At 32.6% G+C, this 16,591-nt stretch overlaps 1 protein-coding gene across 1 annotated transcript in view; it reads right to left on the reverse strand.

The window, feature by feature from the left end:
- Positions 1-14,629, reverse strand: part of LOC147070034 (allatostatin-A receptor-like) — a 238,024-nt gene extending 223,395 nt beyond the window's left edge. Inside the window, exon 1 of the mRNA XM_085949899.1 lies at positions 13,733-14,629. Coding sequence (XP_085806025.1) covers positions 13,733-14,629 — 897 coding nt within the window. The remainder of the gene's footprint in view (positions 1-13,732) is intronic.
- Positions 14,630-16,591: the final 1,962 nt, after the last annotated feature.

Here is a 16,591-nt window from a genome sequence, read left to right on the forward strand (position 1 = left end):
TGCGTTACTATGGAAATCAATATGAAATGTCAAAATGACATTTTAGTATTCTATATTTATTCAGTATTTCTATCAAGTACTTACAATAAAAAGTTTTTATTAATACATAGAATTGTCAAGTTTATATGATTCAACAGAAAATTTAAAAACGTGGTATTTAAAAAGGTCTTTTTATCGTTTATTTATATTAAAAATATTTCCAAACGATCAAATTGCTTTTCTCACTGGGTATACCTTTATAAGTTTCTAAATAACTTGTTTTATTAAAATAGCAGGTAGTTTGTGGGTTCATAATAATTATAATATAGTGTTAGTAATTAGCTCCGCCATGATGATTTCATACATTTCGAGAAACTTTAAATATGAATACAAAAATTAACGTAGGCTTGGTTATACACATACATACGGTTTGACCAATTTACACAATTTTTTTTTTTCTAAAATAAATTAATAAATAAATAAATTGAAAAATATTTAAAACGTACATATTATGAAAATAAAATATTGCATATACTGGCATGTAAGCATAAAACAATACTACAGAGAAAACACATAAAATACCACATAGCTCTTAGGAAAATCGCTGCAAAAAAATCAAACGTCTTTGAGAAAATCTATTTTTAAATGATCATGACATAATATATATATATATATACGTAAATCCGTATATATCGATGTATATGTTTGTGTTTTTAAGTGTAAAATCTTTGATTAATAAAAATATAAATCTAAGGAACAACGCGCTGAAATAAATGAATAATCCTCGTAAAACAAGGTCGGATGGTCACAGTATTTTTCATGCTCGAGCATACCAAAGAGCAGCACTCAGTCTCTCTCGTATCGGAAAGTGGATCCGGCATAAGGATCTGTCAAACTATTATGAGAGTATCTACCATATTATTTTATTTTCTTTTACGATTTATTTATTTGCGCAGTTTATTTTTTAAATTTAGAATTTGCATTTACGTTTATGTTTTCTCTCACCTTATCCATTTTAATACATCTTTTACCTGTCTATTCTTTACAGACAAACAGATAGATAAATCAAGACACATATAATTATATTGTAATAGTATAAATAGAACATCAGAAATACATACTTGCACATTATGCTGGCCGGATACTTTTTGATTTGGTGTAATAACATCATGACCCCCACAAGAGGGGGGGCTGAAAGGGCACTAGCCTGGGAGCCCGGACTTGGGGGGGGGGCGGCGTGTTGGGTTGACCGGATAAGTGAGATAAACACACATCATAAATTAGTTTTAAAAGTAAAAAGGTCGCCTGCAGCGCTATTATATTTCATGACCATTAACATTTTAAATTATGTGATTGTGCGATGTAATTTTTCATTATTGTATATTGATAATCGACACCTCCATAATTAAAGTAGATGTATTAAAAATCACTAATAAAACATTGTATAAGTAACCATAATTTGACCCAAAATACAATTTTGAAAAACGTGAATGTAGTGCGTCACTACTTTAACCTTGGCGATAGGTAAAGAGGCCGCCAAATATCCTAGCCTGAGGACCCGCTTCAAGATATGGGGGCCATGGGGGTATATTATAAACCGTCAGTTTTATATATTTTTAGTGGAACGTTATAATACCTTTATGTTTTTAATAATAATTATTTCACTAAAATTTAAATTTTAGATTTTTGCTATCGAATAATAAATTATTAAAATATTCTGTTAAAAATACAATATTAAAAATAAATATGTTTTACGATGTGAATTGTACGCAGCTGTTCTTCGACTAAATAAATCATCAGTGAATTCTCTAAAATCGTTAATAATCATTTTTATAGCCGTAGACATTTTGTTTTTATCTAATGCAAACAAATTGTGTTTACAAACAATAATTCATATACCAAAAATCTCTTGCGTATTATTACTAAGCCAAAACAATAATAAAAAACTTTACGCATAGAATTCGATCGTATTTTCACAATAAAATTGATTCAATAAAGAAAACAACAGTAAAGCGGGGTGGAATAATACCAAGTCATAAAATACAAGCGATAAAAATTCCCTATTCCTTTCCTGCGGTCGAACGGTTTTAAGGGGAAAATTATTTATCCCTAATTATGTCTCTTCTGATATAAATCCTCGATTGTGGTTTTTGAAAAAATCGATTCTCTCAGATTTTTGAAAATGGAAATCTTGATTAATTTAATTACAGGCTATTTGAAAAAAAATGTGTATAATTTAAGTATTGTGCTTTTAATTGTAACCCTCTTAATTAATAAAATAAATAATTTAACAGGCGTTTATGTCGTACAATACAGTTGCTACTACCAGGTCCATTTACAGTAAATACGGGACCCGATTGGGGTATGTGCACGACGTTTCTGCTTATAGGACGCTAAATTGTATATTATACTGGAAATTTTGACATAAAAAACTACTTACTCGATCAAAATAATATCTGTCTTGCCTTTTTTTGGAAAAATCATTTATATAACTTTTTCATTCGGTATTGCAATCCGTAGTAACAATTAATTTTCCGGCGATTCGACTCTGCAGGACCTTGAATCTTCACGGTGATCGAGTGGATCCATTTTGTTCTTTCGCCTCTTTCAAATTAAGTTGCTCCAAAATTCACGACTAATTGTATCTGGACGACGGCTTTTTAATTGTATTTTTCTTGTCTTCTCTAGATATACTTTCTTACGATTTTCTGTATTCTTATAATTGTTACTAATGTGTTTTTCTTGCTTTCTTAACCATTTTCAATAACTTTCCAATTATATTCAGCACAGCTGTACCTAATATATTTTGATTTATTATGTTTTTTGTGTCCACCTGTTATTGGGACCATCACATACTATTTTATTTAAAAGTCTAATTATCTGTGATTGATCCTGTTGTCTGACCTAAATTAAAAAAATACTACATTATAATAACTACAAAATACAGCTCCCTATTGATATATTTTTACATTTACAACATTTTTATTACCTCGTATTTTTGTTTGTCTGGTGGTTGTTTGTCCAGTAAAAATCTTGCAATCGATTTTTAACAACTTCCCGACTAGCTAGACTTTTGAAACTTTCAGAATATATCAGAACGCGATCCCAATGCATTCTTTTAATACTTTTAGCCATCTTTAAGCAGAATTGAATTCATTTTCAGTTAATTCTGTTTTGTATGGAAGTTATTTCAGAAAAATCCGTAAAAAATAAAAGACTATTATGGTTGCTAAGGAGGTGGTCCTAGAAACTAAATTATTAATATATACGTGTGTTACTACGGAAATCAAAATGAAATGTCAATATGACATTTCAGTATTCTATATTTGTTTGTTTGTTTTTTATTTACTTCATAATATCAAGTATGTACAAGTTTGAGCATATTGAGCATAATAATTCAACGGAAAATTTAAAAACGTTGTATATAAAAAGTTCTTTTTATCTTGTAATTATTTTCTAATTTTAACAGTCCTCATATCGCTTTTTATTACATTATTTTTTTAGTTTTTTTGGTGCGTATCCATAAAAAGATTCACAATCGCTGAGCTCATATTATTATAGATACATTATACGTGCTAATATTATTAATGATATTTCTGATGAAATGATTTTTTAAGAGTCTTTTTTTCCTGTAGACTCGCTGAATATTATTAACGAATATTTCAAACTAAAAAAAAATATTTACGCCAACTAAGTAGGTATTTTATTACTCATTAAAACTGTGTAAGAATTTACTGTCATTTTTTTAATATACCTCCTCATTTTTTTGTGCTGTAATCCTGCTCCCTAAAAAAAACTTCATCATGTTACCTTTTTGAAAAAAAATGATATTTACCATATTTATAAAGGCAAGTTAATTACCATTTTAATTCTATAGCGTTCCATATACACGCACAGATATTCGTGGGTAGGGATTCCAATCCCGGGATCCCGAGCTATTTTCGATACCTATGAATCCCGGGATTGATAAATATAGCCCCGAAACTTTCGGAATTGATTTTTTTATCAATTTTTATGGAAAATAAAATAAAAACGCAAATATAACAGAAAAAATACTTTTATAACAAATAATTACATTAGAAATAATCTGAGTTTGAATAAAGTTGTAATTGAATACTCATGTGTAAGTTGCCGATTCATTTTATTTTTTCACATAAATTAATAAAAATGAAAAAGATTGAAAAAAACTATGCTTCGCACTATTTACAAATTAATTCCACCATGATCTCATACGTTTTACGGCAGTTTCATATTTGGCTGACTAATTAGATTTATGGAGCGGAAAGGCCATAAGCATACCTTGATTTGCTTTACTATCAGATACAGTAATCTCATATTAAATTCACATTATTATTTATATTACAATAATATTTATTTTACTCCGTTAAACGTATGTATTTCCAAGATTTAATGTATACAATATTAACAATAAATGTCTTAAATAGTGTAAATTACACTATATCTATTTTGACCGATTTTATCAATGTTAGTTGTAAAAAAAAATATATTAACAATGGAAAATAATGCCAATCCCAGGACCAGTCCCGGGATCCCGGGATTGTCAAATTGTAATCCCGAAATCCCGGGATCAGACTTTTGGCTCGGGATTGTAATAAATATACATTTTTACTAAAAATGGTTTTTAGACTGTTTCTGTTTAACTTATTTTGATCCTTGATCAGCCGATTAAGGTAGTCATTCCAATTTATGTGTGGTTTTTCGTGGTAACAATGATCATTTATTAAAATATTTTGTTTTAGCAGGTTTTTCGGTAGGTTTATCATTTAGGCAAGGGTTAGATTAGACTACAAAAGATTTGTTCTACTATACTATAAATGACATAATGATATTACAGAAGAAATCAACAAGAGAATTATTTCTGCGAATAAATGCTATTTTGACCTGTTAAGACATTTTATGTTCCGCACACTATTTCACCGAACTAAAAGCACTCTTTATAAGACACTTGTAAAGCTAATGCTCACCTACGCATCGGAAACCTGGAAATTGACTCTGCGAAATGAACGAGCCCTGAACATTTTTGAAAGAAATATTCTCCGCCGTATATAATGGACCGATCAGGGACGGCACCAATTGGAGGAGAAGATAATATAATGCTGAGCTCTACGGGCTGTACGAAGATTGCAGTGCAGTTCAATCAATTAAGATTGGGAGACTGTGATAGCTAGGTCATGTGCACCGTATGAATGACAGTGAACCGGCAAAGAAAGTGATTTCCAGCAATCCAATAGGGCGTAGAAGAAGAGGCAGGCCAAAGATTCGCAGGTTGGATGGAACTGCCAGTGACTGCCGTATTCTGGGGGTACCGAATTGGAAAGCGGCCACACTGGATAGGGACAGGTGGAGAAAGCTGTTGGAGGGGGCCAGGACCCACACCGGGTTGTCGCGCCCCTGATGATGATGATACTATAAATGATTCTGCAAATAAATCGTACTTCTCATTGCTGCCCATATTCAAATCCAGAAATGACCACAGAAAAACTAAGACCCAGCTCTATAAAACCGTCATACGCACAGTCGTTACATACGGGTGCGAGTCATGGACACTTAATATGAAAGCAGCTGAAATGGTGGACTGCTTTGAGAAAAAGATCCTGAGGCGGATATACGGACCCATGAATTATGGTGGGGAGTGGAGAATTAGGTACAATACGGAGCTATACCGCAAATACCAAGATTCAAAACTCTCCACCTTCATTAAACTCCAGAGGCTAAACTGGACAGGCCATGTCCAGCGCATGCTTGAGTCACGGATACCAAAGAAGATCCTCGAAGGAAACCCAGGGGGGAAAAGGCCAGTGGGAAAGCCACGCATACGATGGGGTGACAACATTACAAAAGATGCCAACCAGCTGCTAAAAATCATGAACTGGAAAAGACGTGCGGAGGACCGTTCCGGCTGGAGGACGGCGGTGGAGGAGGCCAGGGCTCGACTTGAGCTGTAGCGCCATCGAAGAAGAAGATAAAAGATTTGTGTTAAACGTATTTTATTATTTTTCCTTTTAGAGCATTTTTTTATAAAATACGAGAGACGTAAAATATTTTACAAAAGTAATATCTTAAAGTCCAGTCGTTTTTTCTTGTAATCTGAGTGACGAGTTTCAAGTAGGTACTTATACAATATTTCACATTTTTTTTGTTTGTCAATCAATTAAATAACTCTGTTGATTAATTTCTTGCTAGGTACGCTTACATACTGTAGTTTAAATACTAGATGATATCAATATTTGGCCACACATTTTTTTCGACTTTATACATGGTGTAAATGAGAACTCTGCCACTCTTGGTAGTATTGACTTGGGTGTCCCTAATAACTATCTTAGAAATCGGGAGCATCAGTTATTTGTTCTCGCAGGGTGCAGAAATAGCCTGCTATTGGTGATGCCAATTGGGAGGGCAATAACGCTGTTCAACTAAATCACTTCGGATATTGATATTCCACTTACGTAATAATGAGTATAGTTAGGCGTTGTTTTATAAATTCTTAAAATACGGTCCACTTAGCTTACTTGGTGTATTTTTATATCCATTTACTTTTTATATTTTTTTATACTGCATTTATTTATTAAATCTATTCTTTACACTTTTTAATATGTACTTTTTCTTAGCTTTTAAATGTCATGTGAACGTCTTAAATATATAATTTTTAATATTCACTGTACCTATGTAAAAATAAATAAATTTTAATTTTAATTTGCCTTCCATTTTGAAAAGACTTGTCATTGCAGTGGTTGCCCAATATTGTCATTTTTTCTGATATGTCAGTAGATTTATCGAAATTTTTATTATTGCATGTTCACATTATTTTTATGATTTTTTTTTTTTTAAATATTAGTGATATTAATCAAAATTATCATAACGAATTATGACCATGTTTTACTGCTAACTGAAATATATTTTTTAAAAAAAAACACATATTCCTAGATGTACAAGGGTTTAAATTAAGACGGTTACGAGAATCTACAGATATTTGAAAATATTTTGATATAGATTTTTGTCACGTGCAAACATTGGGCAAATTTATATGTCACAGATGGGGCTCAGATATTAAAATACTTCCTTTATTATCTAAAACATTTCCTACTGAAAGTTGCACACTATTTATGATATTAATTTTATCAACACGGTGCAAGATACAAGAAAAACTATTATAATAAATTGTCGGAAAGATCAGAAGGGATGCAAGTATACTATTTTACAACGACATAGAAAGATCGTTAGCAGAAAATATTGAATAACAGTAGATAGTAAAAGTCGGTTAAAACTAGATGCCGCCTTATGGATCCTTGTATTATGACGGAGCTACTTTACGGGAACGAATCATGGCACCTTATGAAGGGTCAGAGCAACTATATACTCAGTTTCGAGAAGAGATGTTTTCGGCGGGTACTGAGTGTGGGGGGATAAGGGAGCAAACCGAGTAGCCTTAAATCACACTGAAAGTGAAGAGATTCCATTGGACCTAGCTCAGCCATGCGGTGAGGATGCCCTAGAAGATGTTTAACCTAGTTTGCCTGTTCATCAAGCCAAACGGATTCCGAGATCCTGAAGATCGCTAAATACTATCCACATAGTGTTTACATAGAGCTGATGGATGCTGGTATGCCATGCGAAGATGCAAGAAGACTACAGTGATTACCAACTAAGGGGCAGACATGGTTAATGCAGAAAAGTGTGTGGTTGGCTGGCACTGACTTTGAAGATGAATAGTGCTTCCTGAAGACTTTGGTCGTCGTGTCGGAAATTTGCACGTATGCAGTTCGCCGTATCGCATTTCACCGTGAACTATTGTATAGGAAATACTCATATGGTCGTATATTAAAGACCGTTCAACCTCTTTGGGTCTGAGATAAAATTCAAGTCTAAATAAAATATATCTGTTAGGTTAAGTTAGGTTAGGTTAGGTTAGGATCTAATACAATTGGAACATTGTATTAGATCCTAACCTGAAGCACACCCCCCTATCGCAATTGGGGCAGTGTGATTTTCAACAGTAGTGTTCCTCAAGTGGTTTCCACTAAGCCCCAGGGTTAAGAGTATTCCGTGTATTTTTAGCGATTTTTAAATAAATCCAGTTGATTTATTGAGTTGTTGGCACTCAGCATATTATTATGAAGCACTGATCGCGACCTCATTTTGTGGTACCCAAGTAAAATAGAACCCTTCGCAATATTGAAAAAAGGGCATTTTTAAAGTTTAAGTCAGAAAACACACTTAAAATTAATAATTATAAATTAAAATTCTACGCGTGAATTATCGTTTAATTATACCAATCATCATATCTAGGGATTGCAATACCGAATGAAAATCTTTATACCGGTTTTTCGGTAGTTCGGTTGTAATAATAGTATATTAGGTACCAAAAAGTGTAAGATATAATTCTGCAACAGGCATAATTTCAAGAATTGAGTGCTGTGCACGCCTAAATATCCCCATCGGGACTGCCACTGATTAATAAAACATCAATACTTACATTATTATTAAATCTGACGTACCATTATCAAACAATACATTCAGTAAATTATATTATTTCATGACGGGTTCTCGTTGTAAAAACCGATGTTTATTTACGTTGCCGACTTATCGACATTCAGATTTTCAATTAATTTGCACATTATAAAGCTGCATAAACATTATAAAATCACATTGTCCACTGATATTATGTTGAACAGATTTAAACAGAGGTTTTCAATCCTTTGTTACTTTTGGGATACATTTTAAACATTTAAATTTAACATTTTATTAAAAATCATTCATACATCATAGTCGTTGTTAATTTAGCTGGGTGACCCTTGAAATATTCTGTAAACTCTTAAGAAACTAAACTTCCTAGAAATACCACACATTACTCTCGGTAGGTAAGCAAATATTTGTTACATTATGAAATCTAGTCTGTATATAAAATAAATAATAAACTTAATATATTTATGTGTTATGCTTATTTAGACGTCAAATGCAGGTTCTGGCTTATTTTTGCAACCTATACTTCTCAAACTGGGGGGCGCGGCCTCCTAGGAGGCCTGGAGCTTCTGCCAGGGAGCCGTGAAATATTTCAGTATTTGAAAAAAAATCACAAAACTACGTCACTGGACGATACCTGATACAAATCGGTGAAAATCTCGGGATCGAATTTACTCATGATCAGAATAATATTTAGGTTTTTAAGTTTTTAAAAAATAGCATTTTTAAAAATAAACGTGTCTGAAAAAAGTTGTGTTTGTCAAACGGAGATTTTGGAACAAGGATTTCAAACATTGTACCGAATATTGATTTATTATGTAAAATATGCAATCAAACCCCTTTTATTAAATTGATTTTATAGGCTGTAGCTGTAATATATTTTAAGTTTTTTTTTTGTTTTTTTTTTTTTTTAATTTTTGCTTTACAAGCAAGTAAATGACATCTATTATTTCTAACAAAAATGTACATATAAAAATAATTAATGGTACATGTAGTACCTACTGTTGGTCACCAAATACTAAAACTTTTGGGGAGGGAGCCTTGGATTTTTTTCCTAATTTAGGGGGCCGTGGTATGAAAAAGTTTGAGAAGCTAAGAGGCTAAGAGATGTCAGTGTATTGTAATTTATGCTTTAAATATACACGATTTTCCAAGAAAGTGAAAAATGTAGCGAATCGCCGTAATAGATCAACCATGACTACTAAAGAAACATTACTAGATTACAAATAAGGTGGAAAATTGCCTCTTTTTAGTACTCTCGATATGCTGCGTTTTTTTTGCCTTTCACCGCAGCTTACTTTTAAAAATAATAAAAAGGCAATTACGCGCGCGATTAGGAGTTCGTTGTGAAATCGCAAACACTTTTTTTGCCTTCGGGGAAGGACATAAATAAAGCAAAGTGGCGAGAGCGATAGCGAAGCTTTTTCCTGTGAGATCATAGGCGGATCCAAAGGGGATAATATGAACGGTATGGTCACCTCCTTGGGAAAATGTTTTACCGATTGCTATTCAATCAATATAGAGTAACTATATAATATTTTTAGGAGCAAAGAGAGAAAAGGGGATCAATTTAATTCTCAAAGACCATCTCCTAATAGCTGTTTGTTCTCCCAAGATACAGAACTAACCTGCCAGTGGTAATGCCAATTGGAAAGGCAATAACTATGTTCAATCAAATCACTTTGGATATTGATATTTTCCACTAACGTAAGGTGAATTTTGGTGGACACTGTTTTATAAGTTTTTAATATAAGTTATATCAACCCAGTTCACTCTGTGTACTTCCATATACTTGGATTTTTGTTATTTTATTATTTACTCATATTACCTTGTATTTTTATGTAACATTGTTAACATTTACTTTATGTGAACATTTTGAATTTAAAATTTGTCATAGTCATTATATGTAAAATAAATAAATACGTTTGAATTTGAATCTCGTGGTCCAATACCTGATGTATTGGCTTCTTGTCTGGGGACTCCGGTTTCGATTACCAGTGAAGTCACATATTGTAATTTATCATGTAACTTTTTCAAAGTCTGTATTTTTTATATATTTCTGTGTGCAGTGCATTTTGTTTTTGAAATTTTATTTTACTGTATATGTTTTTTCTTCTCTCCTGCGAGGTTAATATTATTAATTGTTATAATGTAAATCTCATTGTGAACATCCTGATTTATGATTTGTATGTTCAGAATACTTTGTTTTCTTAAATAAATAAATTTTTATTGCAGTAAAAACGCAGATAAATAATGTAAAGTGACAGTGCAGCACACGTTTATTTAGGCATGTTTAATAATTCAAATTTCATGATTACGAAACATGAAATAATTTTCTTGTTAAAATATTATGTAATTTGTACCGCAGCCAGGCACAATATTAAATCTGGGCCGGGTTAGAGGGCGCGTCCAAAATAATTCTGAGAAAAAAACAAAATTACATTGCAAATTAAAAATACTAAAAAGGATGGGTTATTATGGTAAAAAAAAATGGCGTGTCATGGCTTCACCTACCAGGTAGTCTTAAAAACATATTAATAATGCCGGAAAATACAGATTTGTTATTTAATTATTGGAACTAGATAAATGTATAAAGATTTTTTTCTGATTTATTGTGTTTCAAATTTATTGCCCCTCTTGACCATTTTCTGGTTCCGCTAGTGGGTGAGAGACAGTACTTTCCGAAAGAGACACTTAAGAGAGGTCATAAAAAACTTCCTCCTCCCAAAATGAACCCAATTTCTACAAGTCTGGAGTCCGTCAATAATTTACCAGCATTCTAACTATAACTTTGCTTAATAGTTAAGATGTCGTAACGGAAAACGTTTTCGGAACTCTTCGGACATTATGGCCCCGAATATTTTACATAGGTAATGTATTTTTAATCGAAACTTTTAAATTTTAAGCTTTTGCGTTGAGTAGCTTAAAGCACATTGTTTCTAATAAAACTTAAATATATTTTTTTTTCATTTACACTAGCTGCCAGGCTCTACTCAATGTATATGTGAGCAAATATTGTATGGTGTGGAATATGCTATTCGGTAGTCAATAACGTTTATTTTGCCCAATCCATACGCATTAGATATATTTTGTGCAAAAAGCTTAATGAAAAATTACCATAAGTTGACAAATAAATTGTGTTTTGAAATTACAAGATAAAAAGAATTTTTTATATAAAACATTTTAAATTTTCTATTGAACCAAATAAACTTGACTTGACTAGCTTAAACGATCAAAAAAATTGTACTTGACATGTCATATTGATTTCCATAGTAACGCACGTATATATTAATAATAATAATAAACCCCAGACCCCTAGCAACCAATAACGGTGTGAAATAACTTTTCATACAAAACAGAATTAACTTAAAATGAATTCAATTCTACTTAAAGATGGCTAAAAGTATTAAAAAATGCATTGGCATCGTGTTCTGACATATCCTAAAAGTTTCAAATGTCTACCTAGTCGGGAAATTAGTTAAAAATCGATTGCAAGACTTGTACCGGACAAAGAACCACCAGACAAATAAGAATACGAGCTAAGAAAAACGTTGTAAAAAAAAGTGAGTATAAAGGTTCAAATAGACTATGACGATCGGGCACATATATGCTAAGAGCGTTTTAGTGTATATGATCAAATCTATGCCATTCCGACATTTATACATACATATTGTATGACAGCTATGACATCCTATTTACACTCTGTGATACCCTGTGACACAGGACGCCAACATAAGAAACGGGTTTTTCGACATATATGACCGATCGTCATAGAGTGTATTGTTCTACTGAACCAATACCATCTTTTTCGATTTTATAAGCCTCTTCAGAAAGACAATTTGCACGCACCTTAGAATAAATGAGTATAAAACCGTTAGTTATAACTATATGATAATGCCATATAATTTGCATAATTAAATTATATATTAATAATAAGAAAATTATTAAAAAAAAAAAAATTGTACATCCGTAACTTGAAAACAACTGAAAGAAAAATATAACCTAATGGATTTAAGTTTTGTACGTGTTGGTGTTGTATAGTTTGGTGAGTGTACATATTGACCGAAGATGCCAAAAGGCGAAACCCGGGTCGCAAAAAATTACTCAAATGGAATAGTACAAAACTTAAATCCATTAGAATTTAAATTCAAATTCAATCAAGTATCCTTGGTCCATAGTATTAATATTAATATTAAAAATATAACCACAAGAATCTACTGTATTTTTTTTAATAAGACACACAGCGGGATTCAACAGGCACCCACTGGATTCTAAAAATCGGATAAAAAACTACTTGCTAATTTCATTGAAATTATATAAGATGCACGTAACTTAGTTGGTAAGGTACATTGGCGTGAATGTAGTGGGCGCGGGTTCAAATCTCGCTGGGCGTCGTATTTTTTTTCAAAAAGGTATTTTCTATTGGTTATATTATGTTTCTCTGGAGTATTTTAAAATTATGTAACTTTAATATTTTATGATATTATCGTAGCCAAATTTATACGTATATTATAGTACAGATGTAAATATTGTGTGGGAGTCATAGTGTTGTGGATGCAGAAGTCAAGATTTGATGGTTGCTCCGATGGTAGGAGCAACGAGTTTTATTTGCAAAGTAAACAGTCGGTACAAAAGTATGTTACAGTAGTTATGTAACAATACTTATGATACTGTTCCGAGGTCCGAATCTCGGTAGGATGAGATGTTGTGTGGAGCGAGACTGAGATACTAACAGACCGGGAACTTGTATTCGAGTGACCTCTCCGATGAATTATGATCCGCTATTTATTGAAGTACCCACAATCAAATTAATATCTTGAAAATAATATTCAGGAAATAATTATTATAATTGAGTCAGCAACTATGGAGTTTCCGTCATCGGATATAGCTAAATATTTGTCAGCTATTTACTGAGTTTGCCATAATTGGACACTACGGGAAATGGATATTTAATATCCCCGATCAATATGCTGACACGGATTGAATTTTTTATCTCCATAATTGAAATTAATATTGTTTTAAAATATGTGTATCTCAAATTTATAGATACTTGAGAATTGTATGTTATTACAGCCACACCCTTAACGTAACACAATTTATCATTATTTAGATCTTAAATAACAGTACGTAGTAATTATTGTACGGAATTCAACCTTACTAAAAACCTTCTAAACTTACCATAATAATATATTGTAAATAATTTGTACACTATTCTAGTTTTAGTTAAAGTTATATTTAATGAAAAATAATTACAAAAGGTTTATTTACTTACATGTATGGGACACCAGCAGAATGCAAATGCCGCCACGACGACTAGCACCATCCTCGTGACACGTCGTTTTCCCCTACGACCCTCAGCCGAAAGCCGTCCTCCGGGAGCAGTACGCCAAAGCCTCGCCAGAAGCCTCACATAAAGCCCACAGATCAAAGCCAGTGGAACTGCGTAAGACGATGCCAAAAACGCCATGTAAAACGCTGGCTTCTGACAGAAACCTCTCTCCAAGAAAACACACGAAGACTGCAATCTGCCACGGTGCGAGTACTGCTGTTCACCATGACACACTGCCACTGGAGCTGCAGTGCTCAGAATTAACGCCCACACCAATATTATGGCCCTGAGAGCATTTCTTTCAGTACGGACCCCCATAGAAGCCACAGGATGGACCACAGCCAGAAATCTGTCCAGTGACATTAACACCAGCGTATAAACTGATGCATGAGCTGTCACAACAATTAAATACTGTACTAATTTGCACCAGGCGTCTCCAAATGGCCATCTCGTCAGCACATAATCAGTCGCCGTAAACGGTACGCAGAATATCACAAACAGAAGATCAGCCACTGCCAAGTTTATAATCAGCAAATTCGTCGTCGATCTCATGCCAGGGTTTGCAGCGACAACCAGAACGACCAAAGCGTTTCCAATTAATCCAGCTAGGCCTATTACTCCGAAGAAAACTGGAACTACAGCTGATACTATTCTTTCCAGGTTTCCTTCTTCTCCAGTCCCGGTACCGTTGTAGTCTTGGTACCATGATTGATTGTTGGTACAGAGGTCTGCCCATCCTGCTACTCCTGGACCTGCTGTAACAGCTCTTTCACTTCCAGGGGCGACAATATTACTAAGGTTTTGACACCAACTGACGTCCGATGGAAATGGAGTAGTCATTTTGAAGGCTTATTAGCGCTTAATTCTCAACAATAATAATATTTTATTGTCATACTAAATATTGTTTTAAAATAAACATTACTTCTTTGAACATTTTTTTATAAATGTCATATAATTATTTATTTCAAAAATAAATAAAACACAATTTTTAAATTGTTTTTTAAATTAAGAACTGTAAATTTATTTTTATTGGCACACTGTAATGAATAATTTTACTTGCAATTTTCACTACTCCAATTTTTTTTGGCCAGACATGTTGTCAAAAAAAGCAACTAAAAAAACGTAAAAATGATTCTATTTTAAACTTTCATTTTTATTGTTAGTATTACGAGACAACGCATTTCTTCTAAGTGTTGTGTCACACGTCAACCTCGCCAAGGCAAAAACATGGTAAAATAATTATTTTAAATTGTTCCCACGATAGCAGCCATTTTATTAACCCAGCTGTACTGCTCCAGATCTGAAATTAAAGAAAAAAAAAGTGTTATTATAGTTGAGCCGTTGCCCGGAATAATGTTGTATCCAACAAAATTATCAATGTTGAGTTATTGATGGAATAATGTTGGGTATGTTTTTATGCATCGTTTAACGGCCCACATGCTCGTCGTAGGTCAAAATTGAGTTTTTATTGTATTTTAAAACCATGATCCTGGACACTCTTTAAACGTTGTAGATAATCTATTTATATAATTTTGAAGCCTTTTTATCCTTTATATTTATTTTAAACATTTGATGACTGCATAAAGTATTTTTGTTACATAAAATAGTATTCTTTTAAACCTCTCGCTCTAATGTTTTAGAATATAGTCATATTTCGGTACATGAATGTGCAGTGGTGTTAAGATTTTTTACTTTTATTAATTTTTAATCGCATTTATAAAACCATTAATATAATTTATGACGAGATAATTTTAGTAAAATATTTACGATACAAAATTATGTTGATAATCTCTGTGATCCAAAAAATCGGCAAGATTAACACATTTGAAGATGATTCTAAAGATACTTATTATAAGCTATGTCTTTGAACATTCAGGTGTGATAAACATCTTATGAATAATGATGGCTTTATAATAATTATTGACCTAAGAATAAGGTAGTGTTTTTTTTAAATACGCCATTTCTTTTGTCATTCCCCAGTGGTTAAGCTACAACATACGGCCGTAGCCATAAATTTACAAACTATAATTAAAGTAGGGAGTAAAATGATATTGACGCGCGTGTTTATGCGCGACGAGCATGTCCCCCCTTAAGGTAGGTAGTATGGCAAAGAAATTATTTAGGCTTGTGGCAGCATTTTAAAGTCATTTGTTTGTGGAAGAACGTTGTAAGTATAATATGTTATTGTCAAAATGGCGTCGCCGTCCGCCAATATCACGGAGCGTGGTATAATTCACTTGAATAAAGGAAGAAAACGGACATCTAATGTTTTAAACTGGAAAAATATCAAAGCTAGGAAGCTGAAGGATATAGGGTAAGAGTATTTATCCAGAAAAATATATTATTAATCCTGCAATTGACCCGTCGAAACAGTTTTGTGGAATAATGTTGTATACCATTTGACAGTCTCATAAATACAATTATTACGTTCGACATATTATTATTATTATGTCAAACGTTAATCGATTGTATTCAATTGATTTATCCATATTGTTATTGGAAATGTTGATTGATAATAATGCTGGCATTATAGTGATCTTTATATTGTAAATTAATCTAATACCGCTTCAATTTTTTTTAATCGTTCCTAGTTCTATTTTGCAAGGTCGTTTTTGTGCCAAAAAAAATTGAATCCGGGATGTGTTCTCGATTTTAATATCAAGACAAATATTCAATTAGCATTCAGGTTACTGAATCAAAATGGACAAAGTCATCATCTCATATCATGTATTGAGAATCGAATGTCGGACGCTATGTTCAGAAAGCAGACGGAGATAATTCTAAGCTCAAAGACCTCAATGA

Source organism: Rhyacophila brunnea, unplaced genomic scaffold (genome assembly GCF_057557595.1).
Source record: "Rhyacophila brunnea isolate RB1 unplaced genomic scaffold, BYU_Rbru_1.0 scaffold_22, whole genome shotgun sequence".
Classification (NCBI taxonomy): Eukaryota; Metazoa; Arthropoda; class Insecta; order Trichoptera; family Rhyacophilidae; genus Rhyacophila; species Rhyacophila brunnea.